The 23,572-nt window shown below is 40.0% G+C and overlaps 1 protein-coding gene across 1 annotated transcript; it reads left to right on the top strand.

Moving 5' to 3' along the window:
• The first annotated feature begins 8,471 nt into the window (after positions 1–8,471).
• GDF10 (growth differentiation factor 10) lies at positions 8,472–18,719 on the top strand. Its single transcript, XM_036385458.2, has 3 exons — positions 8,472–8,992; positions 12,511–13,418; positions 17,714–18,719. The coding sequence occupies exons 1-3, from the start codon at positions 8,695–8,697 to the stop codon at positions 17,903–17,905; spliced, it is 1,398 nt and encodes a 465-aa protein (XP_036241351.1). The 5' UTR covers positions 8,472–8,694; the 3' UTR covers positions 17,906–18,719.
• The last annotated feature ends 4,853 nt before the right edge of the window (positions 18,720–23,572 follow it).

Below are 23,572 nucleotides of genomic sequence, written 5' to 3'. Positions count from 1 at the left end.
AAGGAGAAAAGAATGAGTGGAGTTTCCTTGGCAATGATAAAAAACCCCATGATGAACTTGTGTTCTCTGAATCATGCGTGTGAGTGATATGAAATGCAGACTGTTAGCAGGAAGATGAATATAGTAACAAAACATCTTTGGGGACAAGGGACCACGGACAAGCATTGGAATGCCTTGTGGTAAATGCATCCCTTCTGAATGCATCATCATCAGAGGATTTATTCCAGGTCTGGGTGATGTTGCCATAACGCTGAAGTGGCTTTCAAGAACTTATAAAACATATGAGCAAATTAAGTGAAGGCAATAATTAATAATAAAATACTTTCCTTTTCCAAAGCTCTTTGACATTAAAGCTCACAAGGAACCCGATTATATCATATTTAGGCATGAAACAATTTTGATTAGTGCCTAGTAAGCTTTCTGAAATTCCTAATATAGATACCACCTCCTTCTGAAAATGACATTAGGTACAGAAACATCTGCATCTTAAGTTATCTAAATACCATTTAAAAAACAATACAAGTACATAGATGCTCCACTAAATTTGTTGCCTTACAGATTTCAGTTTAATAGAAATAAAAGGCATTTAAAATTCCCACATGAGATTTTAACTGAATTACCATACTTAGGAGCTTTTTCATGCAGAAAGAGATTCAAACAAACATCCTTACAGAACACTCTATCTTACAAACATGAAAAAGTCAGTGCTGCCCCTCATATACCCTAAGGAACTGCTTTCCATATTCCTCACTGTATTTCCCACTGTCCTTGAAGTACTTGCTCTCCAGTCTAGTTTCATAGTTAAGTCCCTGTCAGCTGTGGATAGTGCAGCGTCCTACCATGATCTCTGCAACACTCCCATCCCTGGGAGCACTGCCCACCTCAATCTAACAATAGTTGGTGATTTAGTGATTTCTAGATCTCATGGCCTGCACACAGAGTGAATTCTGCTGCCACACTAAACTTCCTTTGTACTTTTTCTAATACCTGAATATGCCGGCACTGCTTTTTAAAACAAATATACCATTCTCCATTCTGTCAAACTTTCAGTGTCAGCAACTAACCATAGTTGCTTTTCTCACTGTATTCTTTTATTTACTGCTTCTTTACTGAAACTCTTCACCCTACTCTTTAATCCACTGCTCGATTATTTCTAGGACAGTGTCATTCAAGACACATTTTTTAATGATCTCTCATCTGCAGTATTTATACAAACTACCATCTTCTTTTCCTGGAGAAGTCAACCCATAGGTGTCAATTCCAGTCCAGCCACTGTGCTAAGAGCTTTGAAGCTGAATAAAACATGTCTCAAATCAAGACAGTGTTTAACTAGAAAGAGGCCGAGATGATTAAAGCAGATAAGAAAGATGTATTAAGATAGTCTTTGTTATTCAGTATTTCCTAGGGGCCCATGCTGCACATCGCAAGGAATTGCTACTGATTGTGGAAATGAGCCATGGCAAATTTTTAATGTGCTTTGTTATACTTTAATAGTAAAACCCATTAAACTATAAAAATGTAACAATGCTCATAAAAACTTGACACTCCTCACTAAAGATAGGGCTGCTGGAAGCTGCCTCTGCTCCAGAGCAACCCTGCTGAGCCACTTTACTGGGTTTCTGACTCCCAGCTCTGGGACATTGTGGCACCATGGCTGCTTTCAGCTCCTATGGAAGGAGCCTGACCCACCAAAAACACAAAGTAGAAGCTTAGAGCTTTGTTTGACTACAAACTTTTACTGCCTGCTGCAGCCCTTTCCAATTTCAGATACATTGCTTTACTGCTTTACATCTGTCTCACTGAGCAGAACCACAGAGGTTAGACCTTGGTGAAGCCAGAAGCCTGTCTTTGCCCATCTTGATACTTTATTAGAGGCTCTGGGAGACACTAAGATGCTCATACTAAAGGTCTAGAACATATCTTCTAACCTATGCAGGTTGTGCTGTATCACCTTAGCATCAGAATGCCATACAATGGTATACTGAGCAACAGAGTACATATATGTCTTCCATTTGTCTGTAAAATATTTTAAAATATTAATAAAGAAATGACTGTATTGAAAAAAAACTAGTGTTAGCATCATGATTCTTCTGCTCCAATATTCATCTACAAGCTTTTTTCATTAATTTGCTATAACTCAATTCCAAGTGAGTCTTATGGAATTTCTGGTATTTTTTCTTTCTGTGGAAAAAAATCGTTCTGCATAGAGTTTGGGAGGAAGAAGTTTGGCAAGTGTTCTTATACTTGCCAAAAGTATAAGATAGGATAGGATAGGATCTTAAATGTGTGTTCAACCCAAAATATCCTATGATTCAATGATAGATGGTTTTAGATTCATATAGGAAATCTGTCAAGAATAGGCCTTATTTTATTTATATCTATGTACATCTACGATTAATGGGAGTGAGGGGCAATGAAATTTACAACTGAGACTATCATAGATTAGATGCCACAAAATGCCAAGAACTAGTACAATAACTTAGAATGATATTCCCATTTTTCTCCACTCAGATACTTCAAACTGTTTATTGTCATCTTCCTAATAGTTTAAGAGTTATATAATGTTAATGAAAAATTAGTGTGAGACTGATGAACAAAGCATCTTATTTCAAAGCTTAATTTTTCAATTTACAGGAAATAAGAATTTTGGTGGAGTTTCAGCTGATGATTACTGTGGTTGCTAGTCTGGCATGCTCCCTTTCTAAGCAAGCTGAGATCAATCATAGCAAGAATTCAACAACTGACAGGGCCAAACTCATCTTGGATGCAACTCCAAAGTTCATATAGTGACATTAAATTTTGGTCCACAACTTCGGATAACAGAAAACACCTCCTTAGTATTCTTTTACAACAAACAAAATATCCACATGGACCCAAACTACACAGCAGTGATCTGTGGAGTCAGTTTCACACAATGTGTGAATTCTGTTTACCATCAGCAATTCTGTCTATGGAAATCAGATTAAAAACCCCACTTAAGGCTCTGGCATACTTTCTGTGTTGGCTGTCGGGTTTTTTAAGCATACTGAATATAATATGTGATGATAACCTAAATAACTCTTTCAAATGAGACAGCTAATGGTGCAACCTTCAAGAAGTAGTGTTCTGCACTCAACCACTCATCCACATTTCTTCTGGAGGCTGCAGGACAGAATGGGATTTTCTCAGAAAAAGGTGCAAGGTTGGTCTCTCCCCTCAAAAATGATGAGTATAAGTAATGAGAGACAGGTAGATCAAGAAATATGAAAAAAGGGATATATCTGGAGAAATAAATTCTTCCATGTTGTGGAGTTACTGGAAGAGGAAGGTAACTACTTACAAGAGAAACAAGAGAAGAGGCTTAATGGATTCAGAAACAAGGTAGAGAGAGAAAATAGCTCTCATTGACCCACAAATATGGGTGAAAAATTAAAAAAACCACCTTTCAGCCTGCCTATGCTAGTTATCAAATACAAAACGCTACCTTTAACCTCAGGTTCTCCCACTAGCGCATGTTGGCAGCAGCTCAGCCAAGGGTATCCTAAGGCTGAGAAGGTTGCGACCGTCAGAGCTGGAGACAGGGAAGCCTCCCGGCAGAGCTGCTGGCTGGGAACGCACCCCCGGAGCATGGGGCTGCTGTCCCCAGGGGCTGACACTGCCTTCGGGACACGCCTGTCCCCTGCTGGTCACCGTGCCCGTGACAGCGCCCCGGGAGCCGGCTCAGCCCGAGCACCGTGCGCGAACCCGCCGTGCCATGGCGCTGCGCATCCTCCTCTCGGCTGCAGCCTTACTCGGAGCCAGAAAACCCCGGAAACATCCCAGCTCCATCTGCAAGGAGATCTTTGCAAAACCAGCTGCGGTCACCGATGGTTCCCAGCTGCTGCTGCCTTACCCCCACCCTCTCTCCAGGGCCTTCAAATTCCACTTGCAGACGGGAGTCTGAAGGTGCAGATCGCAGCTGGCCGTGCACTGGTGCAGGGGGTACAAGGGTACGCCGCAGCCTCACCAGGTCTGTCCATTGCATAGCCCGTTCCCACTTTTCCCTTGACAAGCACGAGTGTTTAGAGTGGCTCATCAGATATGGGTCCTGCCAGAGTGCATCAGGCAGAACTCTGAACGTGTATTGAACACTGACCTCAGTGAGTCTTTGCTACCTAGGAAACAAACTGCCTAAAAGGACTGTAAATTCAAAGCTTTAGAGGTGGCAGGCTGGAACTTAAAGACTAGTGCCTAGAGCTGCTTGAATAATTTCCTTTAAATTTGTTTTGAACACAAAAATGGATTTAAACACCACAACCACCACCCCTTTTCCTCCCTGAAGTTGTCAACTTCTGCTTCAGCCACAATCTGAATGGACTGATTACCTTCTGCTCTCATTCTCCTGCATGATCTATAGCTTCCCTCTCCCATGGAAGAAAGGTATCCCAGGCAGGACAATGGCCAGGCACTTGTGATGCATCCTCTCACAGTAAGGAGAGATCTCAAACAGTAACAAGAGCTACTACAGTTCAGATGAGCTCAAAGGCAGAATAACCAACATGGATGAACCAGTTTTTCAACAGACATGAGTTACTACTAGAATTTCCACTGGAAAAGTTTCTTCCCTTAACAGGAAAAAAAATTTCTTCCTTAATGACTCTACATGGTGGTGCATGGGCCATTGAAAAGTTGAAAGTGCCTGCTGTAACAAAAACAAAACAAAACTAACAAACCCCAAAAAACAACAAATCAAAACATGGTCAGTACATGGTAAAATCACAGAATTACTACTTCTGCAAATACCAGCTGATACCTTTGCACTTGGTAACCTATGCATGGAGAAAATCCTCCCACAGAGGCTGGTGGCTTCTGCGTAGCAAGAGAATGGGAAATGCTGATAATTGTCTGATAATTGTCCATACTATCCTCATTACAAGCATAAATGGTGGACCTCAAGATAGAAACACGTGTCTTTGGCTCCTGAGACCTGTCAAAAATACATGTTCTGAAAGTCTTCCAATATGGAAGAAAAAATCCTAGACTGTCAGTGAGATAAAACCAGAAAAGCAACAGATACAACATTTCCATTACTGATGGGGATAAGCAATTATTAATGCACCAATGCTTGGTACAAGCCAATTGTGTAAAGAGAAACTGAAACTAACCCCAGACTTGCAAAACGCTAATCCTGAGGCTGAACAGTGCTACCATGGCCAGTGGAACTGGAATGGGAAGGTGCTCTCTACTTCACACAACCACCCTCGGGGAGTGAAATCCTCCTCTGCACATCTAGCCAGTTGATAGAGATTTCTTGTAGCCAATGAACAGCCACAGACCACTAGACCACAGAGCATAAGAGCAATTTTGGACATCTGCCGTAGGGTGGGACAAATTACACTTCATCTGTGCATCCTAATTCCTTAGTTTCTGTAATGATGATCATTACAGTGTGGTGGGATGAGAATAGAGGTAATTTTTGCTTCTTAGCAAGATAGACAAAATAAACTTTTGTCACTAAGGATGAAGGATGGAGAGACTGTCAGGGGGAAAGTTTATTCTTGTGACAGACTAGAATATGTAAGATCGTGGATCCAGAATGGAAATCCAAGGTGAGAGGTTGTTCTTGAGCTGATGGGATGGACTGAGAGAGTTAGAGGTGCTTCATAAGAGGAAAATCTTTCCCGGCCAACAATAGGCAAAGCTTTCCCTGCCTGATATACCAAACTCTTCTCTCAGCATTAAAAGCCTTCCAGAACTCTAGATCAACTCTGAGCATTCTGCTTCCTCTAATACCTAAACACCACTTTGTTCTTTCTGGGGTATTAAAATAATTTCACTATTGTTTGGAAAACTGAACAAAATGCAAAAGCCCATTTTACTGACCATACATCACTGACCATATAACATCCTTGCCACACTATGTGATTTTGGAAGGAATGTGAAAAGGCTTTGTAGAGTTCTGCCACCAAATTCTATGAGAACCTGCAGACCACTGCATTTCACACAGCTAACTTCTAATTAATAAGTTATATAGTTAAGGAATGGTCTTAGCTAATTGTGTAGCATTACACATAGTGAGGTATTTTTCTGAGTGAAAAATGAATGAGCTGCCCTACAAAAAGTAGTAGCCAGAAATTTGGACTGAAGCCCAAATTCAATAATAATTTATGTTTCATTAACTTCCCTGGAGTTTTAAGCTTTATTATCCCTGCTACTGACTTTATTATTAAAAATAATAATTTTATTTTAAAAATAAAAGAGTCAGGCAAAATTATTTTAATATACATAGATATAATCCTAAAGGGAGTTAATAATTTATTTTACCATAGGACAAGAAGAATAGATACTACTCTGGGTGCTCTCTATCCCCTTTTATATATTTCCTATTTCCTACAACAAAATACCACCACAGGTCACAATAGTTCCTTTGTGAAGATATCACTAATTCCATAAGAAAACATTATTTGGTTTCTTTTTCACATATAAGCTGTTATTAAGGGTATGTAACACTATTTATATCACAATTATTTTAGCAGGAAACCTAGATTTGCAGTTTAAAATCTTGAATGCATTGTTCTAACTATAAGGAGACTTTCTCCAAGTCCTGGCTTGCAAAGCTTTGACTTAAGCTATTTAAGAAGGGAAGAAGAAAAGAAAAAAAGAAAAAGAAAAAAGACTCTACTTGGCAAGAGCTTTAATTAGCAGAAATTTCCACGCTAGGAATATTATTCTGCATGAGCAGAAATTGCATAGCTCTTGCCTCTAGATGCCTTAGAGATGCCATTGATTGGCCATATTCAGAACAGGGGAATTATGTGACCCAGTGCTAATTTGAATTCCTTTACCAAACACATTTTTATTTCATCATCTCAGCTGCATAAAAGAGTCAAAGTACCAGAGCTTTAAAGACTTTGAATTCCTGCTGTTCTGCAATAAAATAAGGCAAGAAATATTAGCCATCCCTGGTTGATTCTTCAATTCTTTCCCAACAATGTCAAAGTATCAGTGTCCTACAGGTTTTAGTGCAGGTTAAAGACTGATACAAAGTGTATGCCTGAATAGAAGTTTGGAGTGAGTTAAGGAGAGGGAGAACATTTTAATGGGACATTGGTCCAAAATAGCCCAGCTTGTTTCTACCTCCTGCTGCCTCTTCCTCCTTTTCACAGGACCTTGATTGTATAGAAACAGTACAGACAAAAAACCACAAACAACAAAAGGTTCGCTCACACCCCCAGTGGAGGTCATGAGCATGCTACCATGGAGAAAAAAAAAAAAGCATCAAAGGGTAGTTTGGCTTACTTATAAGCAAAGATTAATTAATAGGAGGTTTGATACTTTAGCAATGTACATTTGGGCAAATTTGTATTTGCAAATTGTTTGTTTCACACATTCAAAGGGCACAGAGCAATGAGGCCTGGTGCTAATTTTAAAAATGAATCAAACCTTTCTTTGCTATGATCCAAAAACTACAAACTTGTGGTTCAGAGGCTTTCAATGGTATCTGCTCAGACTTGACACTCCAAGGTTAAGAGAGAAAAGCACAAAAGAGTTGTGTTATGCACAGCAACAGTAGCTTTTCCCAACAATTTTTCAATTATTGCTTTGTATAATCTCCAAAAAAAGTAACAGTCTTGGCTACTAGAGATAAAGCTTTTAAAACGAAGGCGGAAATTTAAAATTCTCTTAAAATATACCCCTCTTCTTAGAGGTTGCCTTATAGGTTGCTGCTATTCATTACACCAGCATTTATACCCGCTGGATGACTACGATTCAGAACTACCTGTGTCACATGAAGAATAAATGCAACACGCACCATTCACTTTTAAATCAACCCCCTCCGACCTAAGCCATGTAAATCCTTCAGAAATTCACACCAGTATTCTCTTCCTTCAAACCACACATAGAAACAGTCCAATGACAAAAGTTTACCCATGCACAGCCCCTTTAACCCCGACCATTTAAGTATCTGCTTGGAATTATCAGTGACCCTTGCTGCACTCCCGGCTAGCTCACACTGGCTCTTCCAGAGGACGGACCCACGGGGACTTCTCTTTTCTCAGGGGTCCTTGAAATAAACACTATTCACAGCGTTGCCTTCACAAGACAGCACTGTCAGTTCTGCCAGCAAAGGGGAAACAGCAAAGACTCTTCCACTTTCGGCACGTATATCACACCCTTCCCATGTCATGCTGCCGCTGCCTCTGCCACCCACTCACCCTTCCGTGCCCTCACCGCCTGCCCGCCCTGCTTGCTATCTGTTGCTTCTGTATTTCAGAAATTATTCTCAAGCCCCCCCGCCTCCCGGCTGGCGCAGGCAGCCAAGGTGCCGTCCTGCCGCAGCGCTCCATGCCGCAGCGGCGGCGGCGGTGACATGTGTCTCTCATCAGCAGCTGGGCGCTAATTAATTTAGATCCTTTTCCCGCTACGCTTTAAGGAGCGGGGAAGCCCCACGTCGGAGAAACGCAGCGTCCCCTCCCGCAGCCCCCCGCACCCGGAGCACTGGAGCTGCCCCCGCTCCGCCGCCCCCGGCCCGCAGCTCCTCGCCCCCGGGCCCGGGGATTGGCCCGGCGGAGGCGGCATCAGCGGCGTGGGGGGGCCGCCCCCACCCTCCCTCCTCCTCCCTGGCCCCGCCGCCCCCTCGCCCCGGTGCGGCAGGGCCAACCGGGAGACCCAGACGCAGGCAGAGACCCAGCCGCCGCCGCTCCGCGCCCGGCCAGCCGCCCGCAGCATCCCCCGATGGCCGCCCGCCTGACCTGCTGCCTCCTGCTGTGGGCCCTGGGCCATGGGGGCTGCCGCTCGCCTGAGGGGGAGGGCGCCGGCAGCCCGCCCGCCTGCCCCGTCCAGCCGCCGGCCGGCCCGGCCTCGTCCACCCCCGGCCGCGACCCCCGGCGCGGCTCTTCGCCGCCCCCTGGGCTGGGCAGCATCGCTCAGGACATGGTAGCTGTCCACATGCTTAAGCTCTACGAGAAGTACAACCGGGAAGGGAGCCGGCCCGGCGACGGCAACACGGTCCGCAGCTTCAAAGCCAGGCCGGGTAAGACGGGCCGGGCGCGGGGGACACCGCTGGAGCCCCCTCGCTCCTCTTTCGCTTTAAAGTGACGGGGTTGCGTCGAGGTTGTCACTGACTGCGGGCGGTGTCGTTCTGGGTGAATGCTAGGGATCCCTTGCTACCTACACGGACAGGGTGTCACCCCTCGCTTTGCGAGGCTTCCCACCTTCCCTGGCTCCCTTCCTTTCCCGGAGAGCACCTCCCCTGGGAAAGTCCCCGTTGCTGTGGATGCAAACCAGCGGCAAAAGAAGCGCCGTTCCCAGCGCACATCGCACTGGGCCAAAAGATCTGTTCAGAAATACTTGGAGCATAAGCCTAGTAGCGAGTGCTCCAGGCACTGGTCCTCTCTCCCCGGCTCCTCTGGCAGCCTCAGAAGTTCCTGCTAGGAAGAGTGCCGCCTACAGGACCGCCTAAAATTGCTCGGCATCTTAAATTCCTGCACTGCCTAAACCTGAGAAGACAGATACCTGACGTCCCTCTCCCCCGTTTTACTTGACTTGATTATGAGGGTGGAGAAACATATGTATTGTTTCTCCTTCCTACACTTTCATTACTAGACTTTCATTATCCCAATATCACGTCAAATAATAAAAAGGAGGTTTGCCTAGTTGATAGTCCATGCATTTGTTATCCTTTGCCAAGGAAACACAAACTCTTTTCTGGAAAACATCTTCCTTCTTTGGTTAACACTTACAGACTGTAACTAAGATCTTAGTTCTTAAAATAAGAACTGCATGAGTTTCCAGAATCTAGTTGTTACTACCTTGTCAGAAACATTCATTATTCTGTTTAGACAAATCAGATGGATTAAAACTCACAAAAGCAAATTTTGTATTAATCTATTACTCCTCCACTTAAGTGTCATGTATAGAGTACAATGCAGTATACAGTGGTTTAGGGAATGCTTACTATAATATTGCACAATAATTCATATTCTCTTGTTCACCTTAACTTAATTTCTATCCTATGTCAACTGTAATACCAAAAAGCAATCATATTCAAGGAGGGGGAAACTCCAGGGAAGATTAAGTGGCTAATGAAAATGTCTAAAAATCTAGGAGTTATTGTGTAAAGCAATTGCAGACGCTTAGGAGAAAAATTAATTGTCATGCTCTAGATCATTATTAGCTGCTATAAGAGGGGTTAGGAAGGAGCTTCCACTGTGGATGGTTTTCCATGACCTCCTGTTAACACTTTCATATTTCTGTGAACTGAGCAGCTAATACTGGCTGTCACCCAAATAAAGCCCTGGACTACAAGAGGGATTTGGGGACAAGGCAAGAATTGCACTATATTCTTTTTCTTAATTTTTCAAATAATCTGATGCACACACTACTTGCATCAAAGTAGTCTAAGTTGTAACTCTGTTTTAAAAAACTAAAATATCAGCATTTTCTACCCACAGGTAGACTGTGCTGACCAAATACAAATCAATATTATTTTGCTCATTTGTCTGATCGTGCAAGCAAGGCAGAGAGGTCCAAAGTTACCTTCTGAAACCCTGAGACACTGGTGTTTGAAAAGTCTTTATCCCAAAAATGCTTGTGCTTCACAGCAGTAACTACTGAACTGATGGTGCCTGGAGCATTTTACTACTAAAAGAAATATTTAAAAATTCAACTGTACACAGCTCGGGTAGAGAGAACCAGTAGATAGACATCTTCTTAGAAGCATATGCCTTCTGAAATGAACATGCAAAAATAAAGCCTAGTGTTCTAAAGGAAGTATTATAATTACTCTCTTCCTTGGCCTGAGAAATCATATATTAGCCTTGTGAAATTTCTGTGCTTGAAAGACTTGAATAAAATCTAAACCCTTAAGTTTTTTCATAGTATAAGCACCTATACATATAACTAGTGTTGCCTAAAAGCTTACTAATAGGAGTCCTGCCTTGCCTGAACTGACAGAAACAAATAGGCTCTTATCACATGAGTGCCAGCTGTTCCACTTCACTGTATCAGGAACAAAATACAGATGGTGTAGATGGAAATTGCATTTGAACATTTGAACTTGAACATTTGTACTCCAGAATTGCCTGTGTGGGTTTGGGATTAATGATCATTCTAATCTACTGTTCTTTTAGTCCAACTCACGGCTCTATCCAGCACTAACTGGGAGCTAGCAACCACCAATTTAGTAAGGTGTAACACTATTCATTTCCTTCTTTCAAATGAAACTGTTTTAAAGAAAGAATGTTCCAACAGCTGGCAGTTACCAGTACTGCCTTTCTGTTGTTGCCAAAATTTCTGTGGCTCATCATCCATAGTGCACGAAAAACAAACCTAAATGTTTCTGGGAAGCCTGCCTGTTGCATTTGTTGGGTTTTGTTTGGTTTGGGGTGGTTTTTTACTTCCTTCTGCCAGAGAATTTTCAGGTATGTCAAACAGGGCTGCCAAAGGGTTGGTCCACTTGGGTTAATTAAGGATGCAAATTTACAGACTGTAATCCTTTGATGCACCACTAAGTAGTGGTGTGAGCTTGGGAGAACAGGAATCACTTCTTGGTTCTGCTACCACATTCCTATATACTGTTGAGCTAGTAAAAAAACAAAGGCAACTTTTCACAATGATAGGCTATTAAGGCATCATCTTTTTATGTTGGGATGGAATTATATTTTAACACACTAAGAGAGGTTTCTACTGTTTAAATAAACATGGTGTAAGCAGTTATCAGTGTAAAATTCCTTGTCTTCCTCTAAATGAGAGTAAAGATGTAGGCTGAGCACAAACTGTTCAACTAGCTAAAAAGAAGCTGTTTCAAATGGAGTTTGAATTTTAAGAGTCAGCTTCTGTTCAATAGCATTTGTCACTAACTTTGTGCAGATCTAAACACAAGCCTTAGAAACCAAGTGTGTTTTAGAGTGCTTTAAACAAAGCTCCTACACGATGTGTACTGGAAAGGAGGATTGCTCAGAGGAGTAATGACCCCCAAAATGTGTAACACTGCTTACTGCCAGGCCCCTTATGAAATGTCTCATGTGCACTACTTACAGATGATGAGCTGTTGCCCACAGAGTTGGCACCCAGATATCCTTCAGGAATCTGCAGTCAGCTTTAGATTAGACAATCTTGAATACTAACTGTAACCTGGTTTCTGCTAGTACTGATTTCAGCAAAGTATTTCTCTGAGCCCTGCTGCAGGTAAATTTGACAGCTTCTCTGAGCCTTTGTTATGAATGAAATCAATCAAGGATTGCTTTTCTTGTCTGCTTAGAATGAAAGGCAGTCTGGAACTAAAAATCTCTGGAAGGAATTTTATCCCTCGTATGTACAAAAGATGCCCATTATGTTGGACATTCTCAATGCTATTATAATATTGCTATTAAATAGTTTTTTTTCCTCCTCTTATGCACCATAGTTTTAAGCTGAAGTGGCAAGCTCACTACACTAAATGATTTGATGTAAGTGAAAACTAAAATTTGTTAATTCACTTAAATGGAAATAAGATTTGACTACCATTTTTGGTCTCACATATACATCCATGTTTTCCTTGCTCTCTTGCAGAATTCTTGGCCCAGAAGCCCTTGTATTGCTTCAATCTGACATCCATGCAGGATTCAGAAATGATCCTTGCTGCCACTTTTCACTTCTATGCTGACAAACGCCCTCGGCATCGGGAGGTGTTTTGTAAACGTTCCAAGAACTCATCCTGCCGCCTCCTTCACCTGCCTCCAGTCCTACGGCTCAACCTGGTGTTCCAAAGCATTCACCAGAATTCTGCCTATGGGCTAGTGAAAGGGAACATCACCGTGCTTCTTCAAAGGCGAGGGGCTTGGCATGCAAAGGACATTTCACACATTGTAAAAGAATCAAAACGAGTTGGAGAGCTCATTCTCTGTGCTGAGCTTGATTCTGGGGAGAAGCACCAGAGCTTCCCCGAACAAGTTGCCAGCCATTTACCTTATATACTAGTTTATGCCAATGATCTTGCAATCTCTGAACCTAACAGTGTGGCAGGCACCCTACAGCGTTATGACCCGTTCCCTCCCAATGACGGGGACCCAAATCTGTCCCCTAATGCTTCTACTGACACTCGAGTTAGGAGGGATACGTACCTTGCCAGCTCTATTCAGAACAATGAGTTGCCAGAAGTAGATTATAACAACAATAAATACAACAAACATGACATATGGGAGAATGCCTACAGATCCTTGAAACCAAAAGCCTCACGCAAAGATCGAAGGAGAAAAGGGCAAGAAAATACAGAAACACTTAAAAAGTCTCAGGTGCTAAATTTTGATGAGAAAACGATGAAGAAAGCAAGGCGAAAACAATGGAATGAGCCAAGGATTTGTTCAAGAAGATACATGAAAGTTGACTTTGCTGATATTGGCTGGAATGAATGGATCATATCTCCCAAATCATTTGATGCTTACTACTGTGCAGGTGCATGTGAATTTCCAATGCCCAAGGTAATATGCCTTTTTATTCTTGTCAGCTTGTCAGCTTAGGCCTACTGTTCTGCTTATCCAACTACTTCTTTAATTAGAATTTCCATTTGATTTTTACCTTTTTTCGTTGTGTTTTGTTGCCTTGACCAAAAGAATTTAAACAATATTTTTTTCATCAGCTTAGTCATCAGAGTGCAGAAAGATTGCCACTTTTCTTCAAATGCAACTGAAGAATAGGAAAAAAATCTCAGGTTTATCTTATAATTTCTCATCTTATATCTTGAAACCATAGCATAAAGATTTTTGTAGCTTATGAAAATATGGTTATACACACTAAATCATCCAAATACTTTATTGTAGTGACAGAAGTATGAAGTATTATATGCTAATATTAAAACAAGCTACTCTATCAGCATATTTCTGGATTTCACTTGTAACACTTCAGAAGAAAAGTAAAGAGTAGTATCACTGAAGTATTTTTAACTTCAGGAAACTGCTTGTCACTTTTGAAAACAATAATACTGTTTAAGATGATATTTGTGTATCTAAATTTTAAAAATGTTAGATAATCCTCCTGGAGCAAAATGTTGATTTACCTTGTGTCTCTAGAAGTGCCACAAAATTGGCTCTAGCGCTCTAAAATAAGTATACTGAATTCCTCCTATAGAAGCAGTGTGAAATTTGCCAGGTGGAGAGGTAAACATTTGTCTCACTCCCACTCTGCTCTATGGCAAGAAGTAAAAGGGCTGGTAGTCCTATGTTGGACAAGAACTTTTAGGATTTTATAAGGCTTTCAAGTAAAGGCAGAGGGGAGGATCTGAAGCACTGCATAACCTGCATATTTAGAAACTGTAATTATTTTGCAATTCTGCCTACAAATGGCCTGATTATTTGTTCGACTGACATTTTTGTATGTGGTCACTTGGCACATAAACAAAGAATAGTGCTGTACAGCACAGAATTTCAAGGCTCTGAGACAGGAATCTGCCCTACTTTACATCCAGGGAGATTGATGTATGTTTGTGTTGAAACAAGTATTATAATTCCAGGAAGAGTAGATATGTTGGCTAGTTTTAAGTCCAGGAACAGTGGAAATCCAGATTTCATGGTAGGATGTACAATCAGACCACATGTTCTTGTATAGCTGGCCAGTGCTGAGCCAGGTGTACATAAATTGATACATGGTCTGGCAAAAATTAAAGCTTGCACGGACTCACATACAACTTCACTTTGTTGTTGTAACACAAATTGATCATGCAACAAAACCACCATTTTACTTACCCAAAACAAAAGACAGTCTGGGAATATGGGTCCTTTGCCATAGACTCACAGTCTAATGCACAATTCACACACAACAGCATAAACCCAAGAAATAAAAAATCCCCAACCGAACAACAACTCCACCCTTCAAAAAAGAAAAAAAGATGCATTTAGCACGTCTGGCTTCTCGTGAGCAAAACAGCATTACACAAAAGCTGGTAGGGCCAAAAGAGAGAGGATCCATTTCTAGCTTGAATAGTTAAATAAGGTTATATTGCTCACTTACTTAATATCTTATCTAGAAACATAAGCATTTACTTGATATATAATAAGGATTCCCTTTCACTATTATCTTGATGCCCAAAAACCAAAATAAGGAAAAAAAAAACCCAACTGAAAAAAAACCCCAGAACATCCACCCCCTCCCAAAAAAACCCAAACACAAACACCAGAGAAACTAAATCATTCACATTTATTGATTTGATTTGCTTTGAAAGAGGTCTACTACTTGTTAGCTTTGTAATTTTCACAGAGGATAAAAAGAAGCAGATTGAAAGCTGTAGCTTTTTTGGATGACTGTTTCAAAAGGAAGAGAGAGAGGATGCCAGCATGGATGAAGATTCAGTTCAGAGCATGAGAATTGCTTTATATTAGTAAGGAAGATATTTGTTCTTTCACATATGCTGTAAGTCAGGAGAGTATCAAAGGCCAGATTAAAGCTATTCATAAAGACTTGGTCTGCACAGTCAACCGATGATGGACAACAGACACCTTATTTCCAAAGTACCCTTTTAGAACTGTGGAGATAGAATTACATACCTGGCATGTATCATCACATTGTAGGTTTATTTTTTTTTTCTTTAGTATCAGTACATCATTCTGCACATCCACTTTAATAATTGCAAGTATTGATTTAGATAGACATTCAACAGCTTAGGTACAAATCTTCTCATAGTAAGTTCACTTACTATTCCCTGAACTGTGAGGAGAAACACGAGGTTATACGTATGGCTGGCTGCAGTGCTGCATTCACCAAATAAATTTCAGTCCTGCATGTCATAGAACCTGGTGTGTTGTATATAACTTAGCAGCCAGCATTTAAAACATTAGCACTTCCTCAGTGCCATTATTACTGGGCATTCAAGTAATTATTTCAAGCTTTCTACTTTAGCACATTGGGACAAAGTTAAATGTGAAGCCTAGCCCATGATCACTGAGCACTGATGCCAGGTTTCCAGAAGGGCTGGAAAAATTCAGAGCCTGGCTGGACATGGGATGGGTGTGCTGTCTGGCTCTGCTGTGGATTTAGGGCTCAGGCAGCCAGATTCCATACAGAGTACTGCTCTATCATAAGCATTTTCCCTTCTAAGCACTTTTCTGCATAGCATATCCACATTCAGGCATTAGAAACATAATTAGTGTTGTTGTCTTGGGAAATAGCTGCTCAGTCTAGATAGACTGTGTTCACATGTCTTTGTTCCTTGCAGATATTAGAGGCTGCACAGTGGGAGAAGATCCTTGTAGGATCTTCTGCAGGTTCATAGCCAGGAATCCTGTAAGTCTGTAACTGGCCATGAGGGCAGTAGTGGCTATAATGGGGGCAGTAAATGCTGTTGCAGTAGCACATTGTGATCTGTGGCTGTTTTAAATAACAACATAACACAGGTGCTAGGAGCAGTTCAGGAGGTTTTTAATAATGGCTAAATTAAGAACTTGATTCTAGAAGCTCTGATTCTTTGAATTTCTGTATTCTGCAGTTGCTTAAACACTCAAATCTCCTGTTTCTCTCTTGCAGTCCACATATGCTGATATGACCAACATGGGTAGAAACTGATTTCTACTTCACACAGCAGCTGAGACCACCTCACTGCTGCTTGCCTGTGGACAGCTTAGAAATCTAAAGATGAAGGAGAGCAAGAGAGGGCAAGCTGCTGCTAATTATGCTAACATGCTAATTACAGAAAGGCACTGTGCAGGATTGGTCACTTGTTGGGACTTGGCCATAGGGACACTGTCTTGAAGGGTCAAGGACAGATTTCATAGTTACTCCTTATAATGGCTTCATTAAGGAAGATCTGAAAGCCTTAATGGCAGTTAAGGTTGAATATGATTTGCTGATATGTTACACTTAATGCAAACGTTTCAAAACTGAATTATCCTAAAAACACCTCCTTTGTTCTATCCATGGACTGCATAATTTTTCATGTTGAAATGGAAAACCATGGTTTTTGTGGCTATAACCCCAAACAGGTTATAGATGTAAAGCTGCTGTGAATACTCACTTCATACTTTTCCCAGCCTCCCAGCCTTTTTTTCCTTCTCCCAGTTTGAGGCTAGCCCATGGGAAAAAAAAAATTAAAAAAAGCCTGGTGATGAAGGCAGAGGGACACAAAGACCACAGATATTAACTATTTGCCATGCAGTTATGATCAGAAAGGCTTTGTCAGGGTCCTTGACTATTCTATACTCTCTCCTGTGTACACTACTTCTGGACTACTCTGCTCTTTGAAAAGAGAGTGATCACTCCAGGAAAAAGTAACTAATTTCAGGTTAGCATACATGAGAAAAAATTCTATTGGAACATAGGGATAGTTATTTTGGAAATACTTAACGTAGCAAATTTTCTAAGTCAGACAAGAGGTTAAGAAAACAAAATATAGCATCTAGCAACTGAGAACTATGCTCCAGTTTAGGCTTCTTCTTCTGCATGTCTGCCTCCAGCATGTAGCAGGTACATTCAGGGACATTTTTCTTCAGACCTCTGGCTGCTGGCTGTGCCACCAGTGCCCTCCTCTGGTATTTATGAAGGTAGCCTAAGGAACACCAAATATCTGTTGGATATATCCAGCTCAGGAAAGCTGGAAGTGTGAGGGACTGGCTGAGCTACATGGCCCTGTAACTCAAACAATGACGTATTTGCTTTATTGAGAAACAAACAACTGCATAATTGTTGTGATTTTCCAAGTTCACATAGGAAACTGATTGCTTAAACCAAGTCCACCTAGGAAAGTGACTATTCATAAATGAAGTTGTAACTATTTCCTTCTCTGTTCTAGATTGTCCGGCCATCAAATCATGCTACAATTCAGAGCATTGTGAAAGCAGTAGGAATCATTCCTGGCATCCCAGAACCCTGCTGTGTTCCTGACAAAATGAGCTCACTCAGTGTCCTGTTCTTAGATGAGAACAAAAATGTTGTTTTAAAGGTATATCCCAATATGTCAGTTGAAACTTGTGCCTGCCGATAAGTTCGTACAAACACACCTTTAACAAGGCCTACAAATCCTGCCTGACTGCTCTGGGAAGTTGTAAAGGAGAAATGAATCCACTTGTGTTGATGAAGCAATGCAAGCCTCCAATTCCTCTACAGAAAGCACACGGAAAGACTAAAACAACGCACGTGCTTGCCTCGAAGGATGGGCTGTACTATCATTTGTCTTTCATATTCATCCTCCAGGAATTCCGTACTTCAGATACCTTCCTAACCCACCTAGCCAAGATACCTGGTGTTTAGAAAGAAATTTAAGTGTAAAGTTTTCCATAATCAAAGGACTAAAATATGTTTTTATATGTTATTTTCTGACTATTTTATCTCTTCAGTTAATCAAGAAGATGGGAAGTGAACTTGCAAAGGCAGGCTTATTTTAGAATATCACTTTTGTACACAAATCAAAAGTTTTTGCCTAAAATACTCATACTCTTAATATGCATATTTATACTGAGAAATGCTGTAATAAAGGGCTTAAAATGTATATTTTCTTCAGGATTCAAGTATAGTTCACTGCATAAGTTTTCATATAAACAGTATGTTAATATAGTCATTTTTGGTTACCCTTCCTTAATATATAATTTGTTCTACAAAAGACATGTAATATCCTACATTTTTGGTTTGCTGGATAATTTCAGGTTGTTAAACATATTCTCTGAGTAACACATACGGTATAGTAATATGTTGAAATACTAAAATAAAATAACCAAGATTTATATTTTTGTAAATTATTCTTTATATCCTCTAGATTGTTACATGCTTTTAACAAAAGCTAATAAATTAAAGGTACAGTAGTATCTAAAAATATTTGATTGTTTTTCTATAAATGCACTCTCCTACATTCTGTTAATTAGATGGAAACTTGTAAATGCATGTCAAGCTTGTCATAATGCACTTCAATAGATTAAAGACAGAAGGAAATACTACGATCATCCAGACCGACCTCCTGCATAGCACAGATCAAAGAACCTTGCTCAGCAGTTTCTGCACCATGCATTATGGAACTTCTGTTTTAAGCTTGGGAATATCTTTGAAAAACATGCATAAATTTGGCTTTAAAGATTTCATGTGATAGAATATCTCTACTGGACTACAAGTAGTTGTTCCAAAAGTTAGTGCTCTTTGTTCATATGCAGTGGCTTAATCCTAGACTGAATTTGATGAGCTTTAGCTTCAATTCAATGGATCTTACTGTAAACTATTTCATTAGATCCCTTTTATCTATTATCCAAAATACTTTCACTGTGTATTTTTAGTATAGAGAGTAGGGTCAAGTTACATTTTGGCTAAGATTTAAATAGATTGATTTCTTATTCTAAGCCTTAAAACAATTTCTCACAGCTCTCTTCTGAACTCTTTCCAGAACTTTCATTAACTTTCTTTTCAAACAATGAACATCAAAATGGGAAACATTTGGCAGTGGTTCCATTGGAAGTCTTTATAGAAATAAAGTCTCTGCATCCCTCTAACTCCTACACAATCCCCTGTTGATACATTTATGGTAGCCTTTTAACTACAGCAGTCTTTTAAGAGCTGGTGTTCCCATCGTGGTGTCTGTCAGTCCTCTGAGTGTTCTAGGACACACTTGCCACATACTTCATTTTCACCCACCTGCTGTACAATAGCATAAAGAGATCAAGAGTGGAAGAAACATCTGAAGTTCCTAAGGTAGCACAAATTACGATATGGAGTGCTTCCTCCTCAAGAAACAGTCTAACCTTAGGCACTACCTTGTCCTAGTTAGAGCTGCTTTTTTTAAGGGAGGATACTACACACACTTCCTTCTGAATAACAAATAACTGAAAGGCTCCTGTCCTACTAAGGTTCTGGGTATCTTCTGACACCAATTTTCCGTGCTCAGATGGTGCAGTTTCTCAGACAACAGAGGTGTGTAAATGTGGTACTTCCTGCTAACATACATAAAAGCAAGATTCAGCATGCATGGGAGCAGCATGGGAGGCTTTGCAAGGTTACTCTGACAGCAGTTTTTGCTAATTCTTCCTAGGAAGCTCTGACTAAGAAGTAAAAATGGTGCCCTGTAGTGAGTGCCAGTTATGCCTAACAAAAGATCACTGATCAAGTTTGCAGTTCTTCTCCCAAAGTACTTTTTTACTTTGTAAATTACTACAGTAATTTACACTAGAACTACTGGAAAAAAAACTTTGTATAGTGTCGCTTTTAGAGATCTCCCTTAAAAAATTTACAATCTTGTGGTTTTATAAATCATGAGAAACACAACTGCAATTGATAGAGTAGTGGTAACATAGAAAGAAAAATCCAAAAGTTGTCAGAAAGTCATCATTCCTACAGAAAAGCCGTATGCATAACATTTTTCGAAGTATCTTAAATCCATGTTATTTCTGCTCTCTATGAAAATCTACCCTTTTATGTAGCTCTAGTCTTGCTCCTATTTATCACTAGATCTGAAAATCCTGACATATTAACTTAGTGTGCTTATATTCCCATCCATTGCATTTTGTTTTCCTTAAGGAATACTTGCTATATCTTGAATTAGTCCTTGGATAAAAACATTTTTTCCAAGATGTGCTCATGCAAGCTATTATGGCAAGAGATGCCACACTGTGATCTAAGGTCAATAGGACATATAGAAAATGCTACTGCTGCACTCATAAGGACACCTACAAAACTCCAAGAGGTTAAGACTGCATTAAAAGTTCTGTTTGCAAAACTATATATTATACCTGTAAGTGTGATTCTCAAAATATACCCTTGCTACACAAGTCATACACATCTCTTATTAGTAAAGCTTATTTCATTTGGAGTTTAGCTGTACTAGTCAATTCTTCAACGCAAAAAAAAAGGCTTTCAACCACTTTTAGTGGTTAAGTTACTCCTTTCTGGATCTTTGGAATTTGGATGTCCAATCTTTCTCTGGAAAGAGAAGCTTTACATTTAAAATGGCACAAATGCAGACAGCTGCTGCCAGAGGATGCTGATACCTTCACTGTCTTGGTTCCTACAGATATTTTTATTTATTTGAGCATCCTATAAACCATTCTGGTCAATGCTTCCATTTATAGAGAAAGTTACTAGTGGTAAACACAGGTCAAGATAATTCCACTAACTAATCCTAAAAGAAAATGGTATGAGTAAAGGCAGATAAAGCATGAAAACAGCTGATAGTAACCAGCAAAGTGTTAAAACACATTTTTTTAAAAACAAATCCAATTTCATTTTTTCAGGTCACCGTTTGATTTCCAGAGGTAACAGCAACAGCTACAATGTACCTAGGTTTTTGTGCAGTATTCAATTCACTTGCCAAGGCTGTATAATTAAAATAAACCACCAGACAATATTAATGTGTCTCTGTATCACATTAATTTAAAAATGTCTCACTGCCAAACCTCACGGAACAGCTTTCAAAAGGTATTTCCACTGAGTTAAGCTGTTCATTGTAAAGTTTCTGCAAAGCTGACACTTGGCCTGACAGTATTTGACACCTTTTTGTGTGAACTTAGAGTCTGTATATAGCAACCCCAAAGTATTTGCAGGAGGAGAAAGGTGTTTATACAGATCATTTGATCTAGCTGCACTCTATGTAATCAAAATTAATTTTAAAGTAGACAGATACAGAGCTTCAGGTACCAAGTCACACGGAATGGAGGCTGCTCCTACTGAGTGCAAGACTGCACCCTTGAAAGTCATAACCCCTAAAAATTTTGTGGCTGTCAGGGATTTGTGATGCAGTTTGAGCACCCAGCATGATGCTATGTAATGGCAGCCAGTGAAAGCTTTGGAAAGATACACACTGGAGCAGTGAACCACATAAAGAAAGGATATGTTATTTCTGCCAGTGGCACTGGTGGACTGCCACTAGAAAACTATATATAGCCCTAGGTTTCACCTTGTCAAAAAGACCTTCAAATTCTGAAAGAGAAACAAAAAAGAAGGAAACAAAACAGGGAGAGAAAATGTCTTTTGCTACTGAAAAGAACAATCTGTTTATCAGAAAGAAAACTGAGAAGTAACTTGATTATACTGTACAAGCACTTTCAAAGGGGAAAATGTCAGTGCTATGGGACTCCTCAAACTAGCCAGAAAGTTACAAGAATTCCTGTCTAGAAGGTAAAGTCAGGCACAATGAAATCAAGAACATGGCATGAAGGGGTTTTTAGCTGTAGGTGATAATATTTTAGCTACAAAAATTGAAGAAATTTTTGATTCTTTGGCACGTTCAGGTAAAGTCTGTTGCACTTTAAAAGTTATGTTTATCCAAACACAAGCAATTTAACTCTGCATATATGTAGGAAACACAAAGGCCCTGAGAAAATATAGGTCTTGCTATGCAAGAGACCAGGATCAATGCCAAATAATCCTTTTTGACTTTGTCATAGGTACATAATTAACAAGGGTCTTGGATCCAAGTTATCACTTGAACAGACAATAAGAAAGCACTGCATAAGGCTCGGATCACTTTTAATTCTGTGAATCCACTGCTAAAAAACAAGAGAAATGGCCAAAAAAGGTAAAATATGGCCACATGTTTACGATGAGATTGTTAATGTAAAAGATCAATATTCTTCAGATTTTTTGGTGTGTCTAAAATATGAATTGAGTAGTTCTTAGAAAAAATGATGCATTATTAGTATAGAAAAAGCAATTACATATAATCAGATTAAATCATAATACGTTCATTAAGATAAACCTGGTTTTTCTTCTGCATCATGAGAAATTCATTTGCCTTGGCCTGTTCTTCTCATGCACACTATATCTTCTTCAGAGATAACCTTCTCTATCTTCAAAAGGACTTTTTACTTTCCATGTGGCCTTGTAAAGCCTAGTTCTGTCTTCATTTTGAGGTTGCTAAAAAAAATGACTGGTTGTTCTTGGACTGAATTGACCATCATGAATCTATGAAATACATTACATAAGATACTATAAAAACAAGCCTAAATTCCCATACACCAAAGGAATGAAAATGGACAAGCCTGCAAACAACATGAAGCAGACTTGACACAAAACAGATATTTCACTGTGTACAAACAATAGCTCTTGGCTGATAAACGGAAAGAAGTTTTAAGGTTGTTTGTAATGTCATGAGATCATGTCTTGCAGAATCACAGGTCTCCATCAAACTAAGGGGCATTTTCTAATCATAAGTGGAGGGATTGTATAAATGATTTGTGAGATATTATTTGCTAATAGCATGACTTTGTTCTAGGTTTGTATTTTCTAGTCTTGCTGAAAACAGTGTAAACTTCTGCGTCCCTAAGAAAGCTTCTCTCTGTGTTGGCAAGGAAATGATAGAAGAATGTAATTAAGCAAAGATGACCCTAAAGTGAAATGTGGATTCTTTACAATATACAATGTCCTTCCCACCAGCCACATGTGTTTGTCAGATGTTTACAGAATCTTCATTAACTAAGAGCTTTGCTAGATAACAGAAGCTGAAGCATGGCATCAATGACTCTGATAAGGACAAGTGTACGACCAATCTGCTTGACAACTGACAAGAGGCTGGGGTTTGAAGCAGACTGCAAAAAGAGCACCAGAAAGTGATTTGCAAAGGGCATTCCAGTTGTTTGCCTTACATCTTCTTTCCTCTGTCAGTATTGAAACAAGATTTGCAATCAGCTAAAATACCCTTGTCCTCTTGTCTCTCCACCAGAAAGTAAATATAGAAGAA

The sequence above is a fragment of the Molothrus ater genome, chromosome 8 (assembly GCF_012460135.2).
Source record: "Molothrus ater isolate BHLD 08-10-18 breed brown headed cowbird chromosome 8, BPBGC_Mater_1.1, whole genome shotgun sequence".
Classification (NCBI taxonomy): Eukaryota; Metazoa; Chordata; class Aves; order Passeriformes; family Icteridae; genus Molothrus; species Molothrus ater.
The sequence above is the reverse complement of the archived record's forward strand: the minus strand, read 5'-3'. Positions and strand labels throughout refer to the sequence as shown.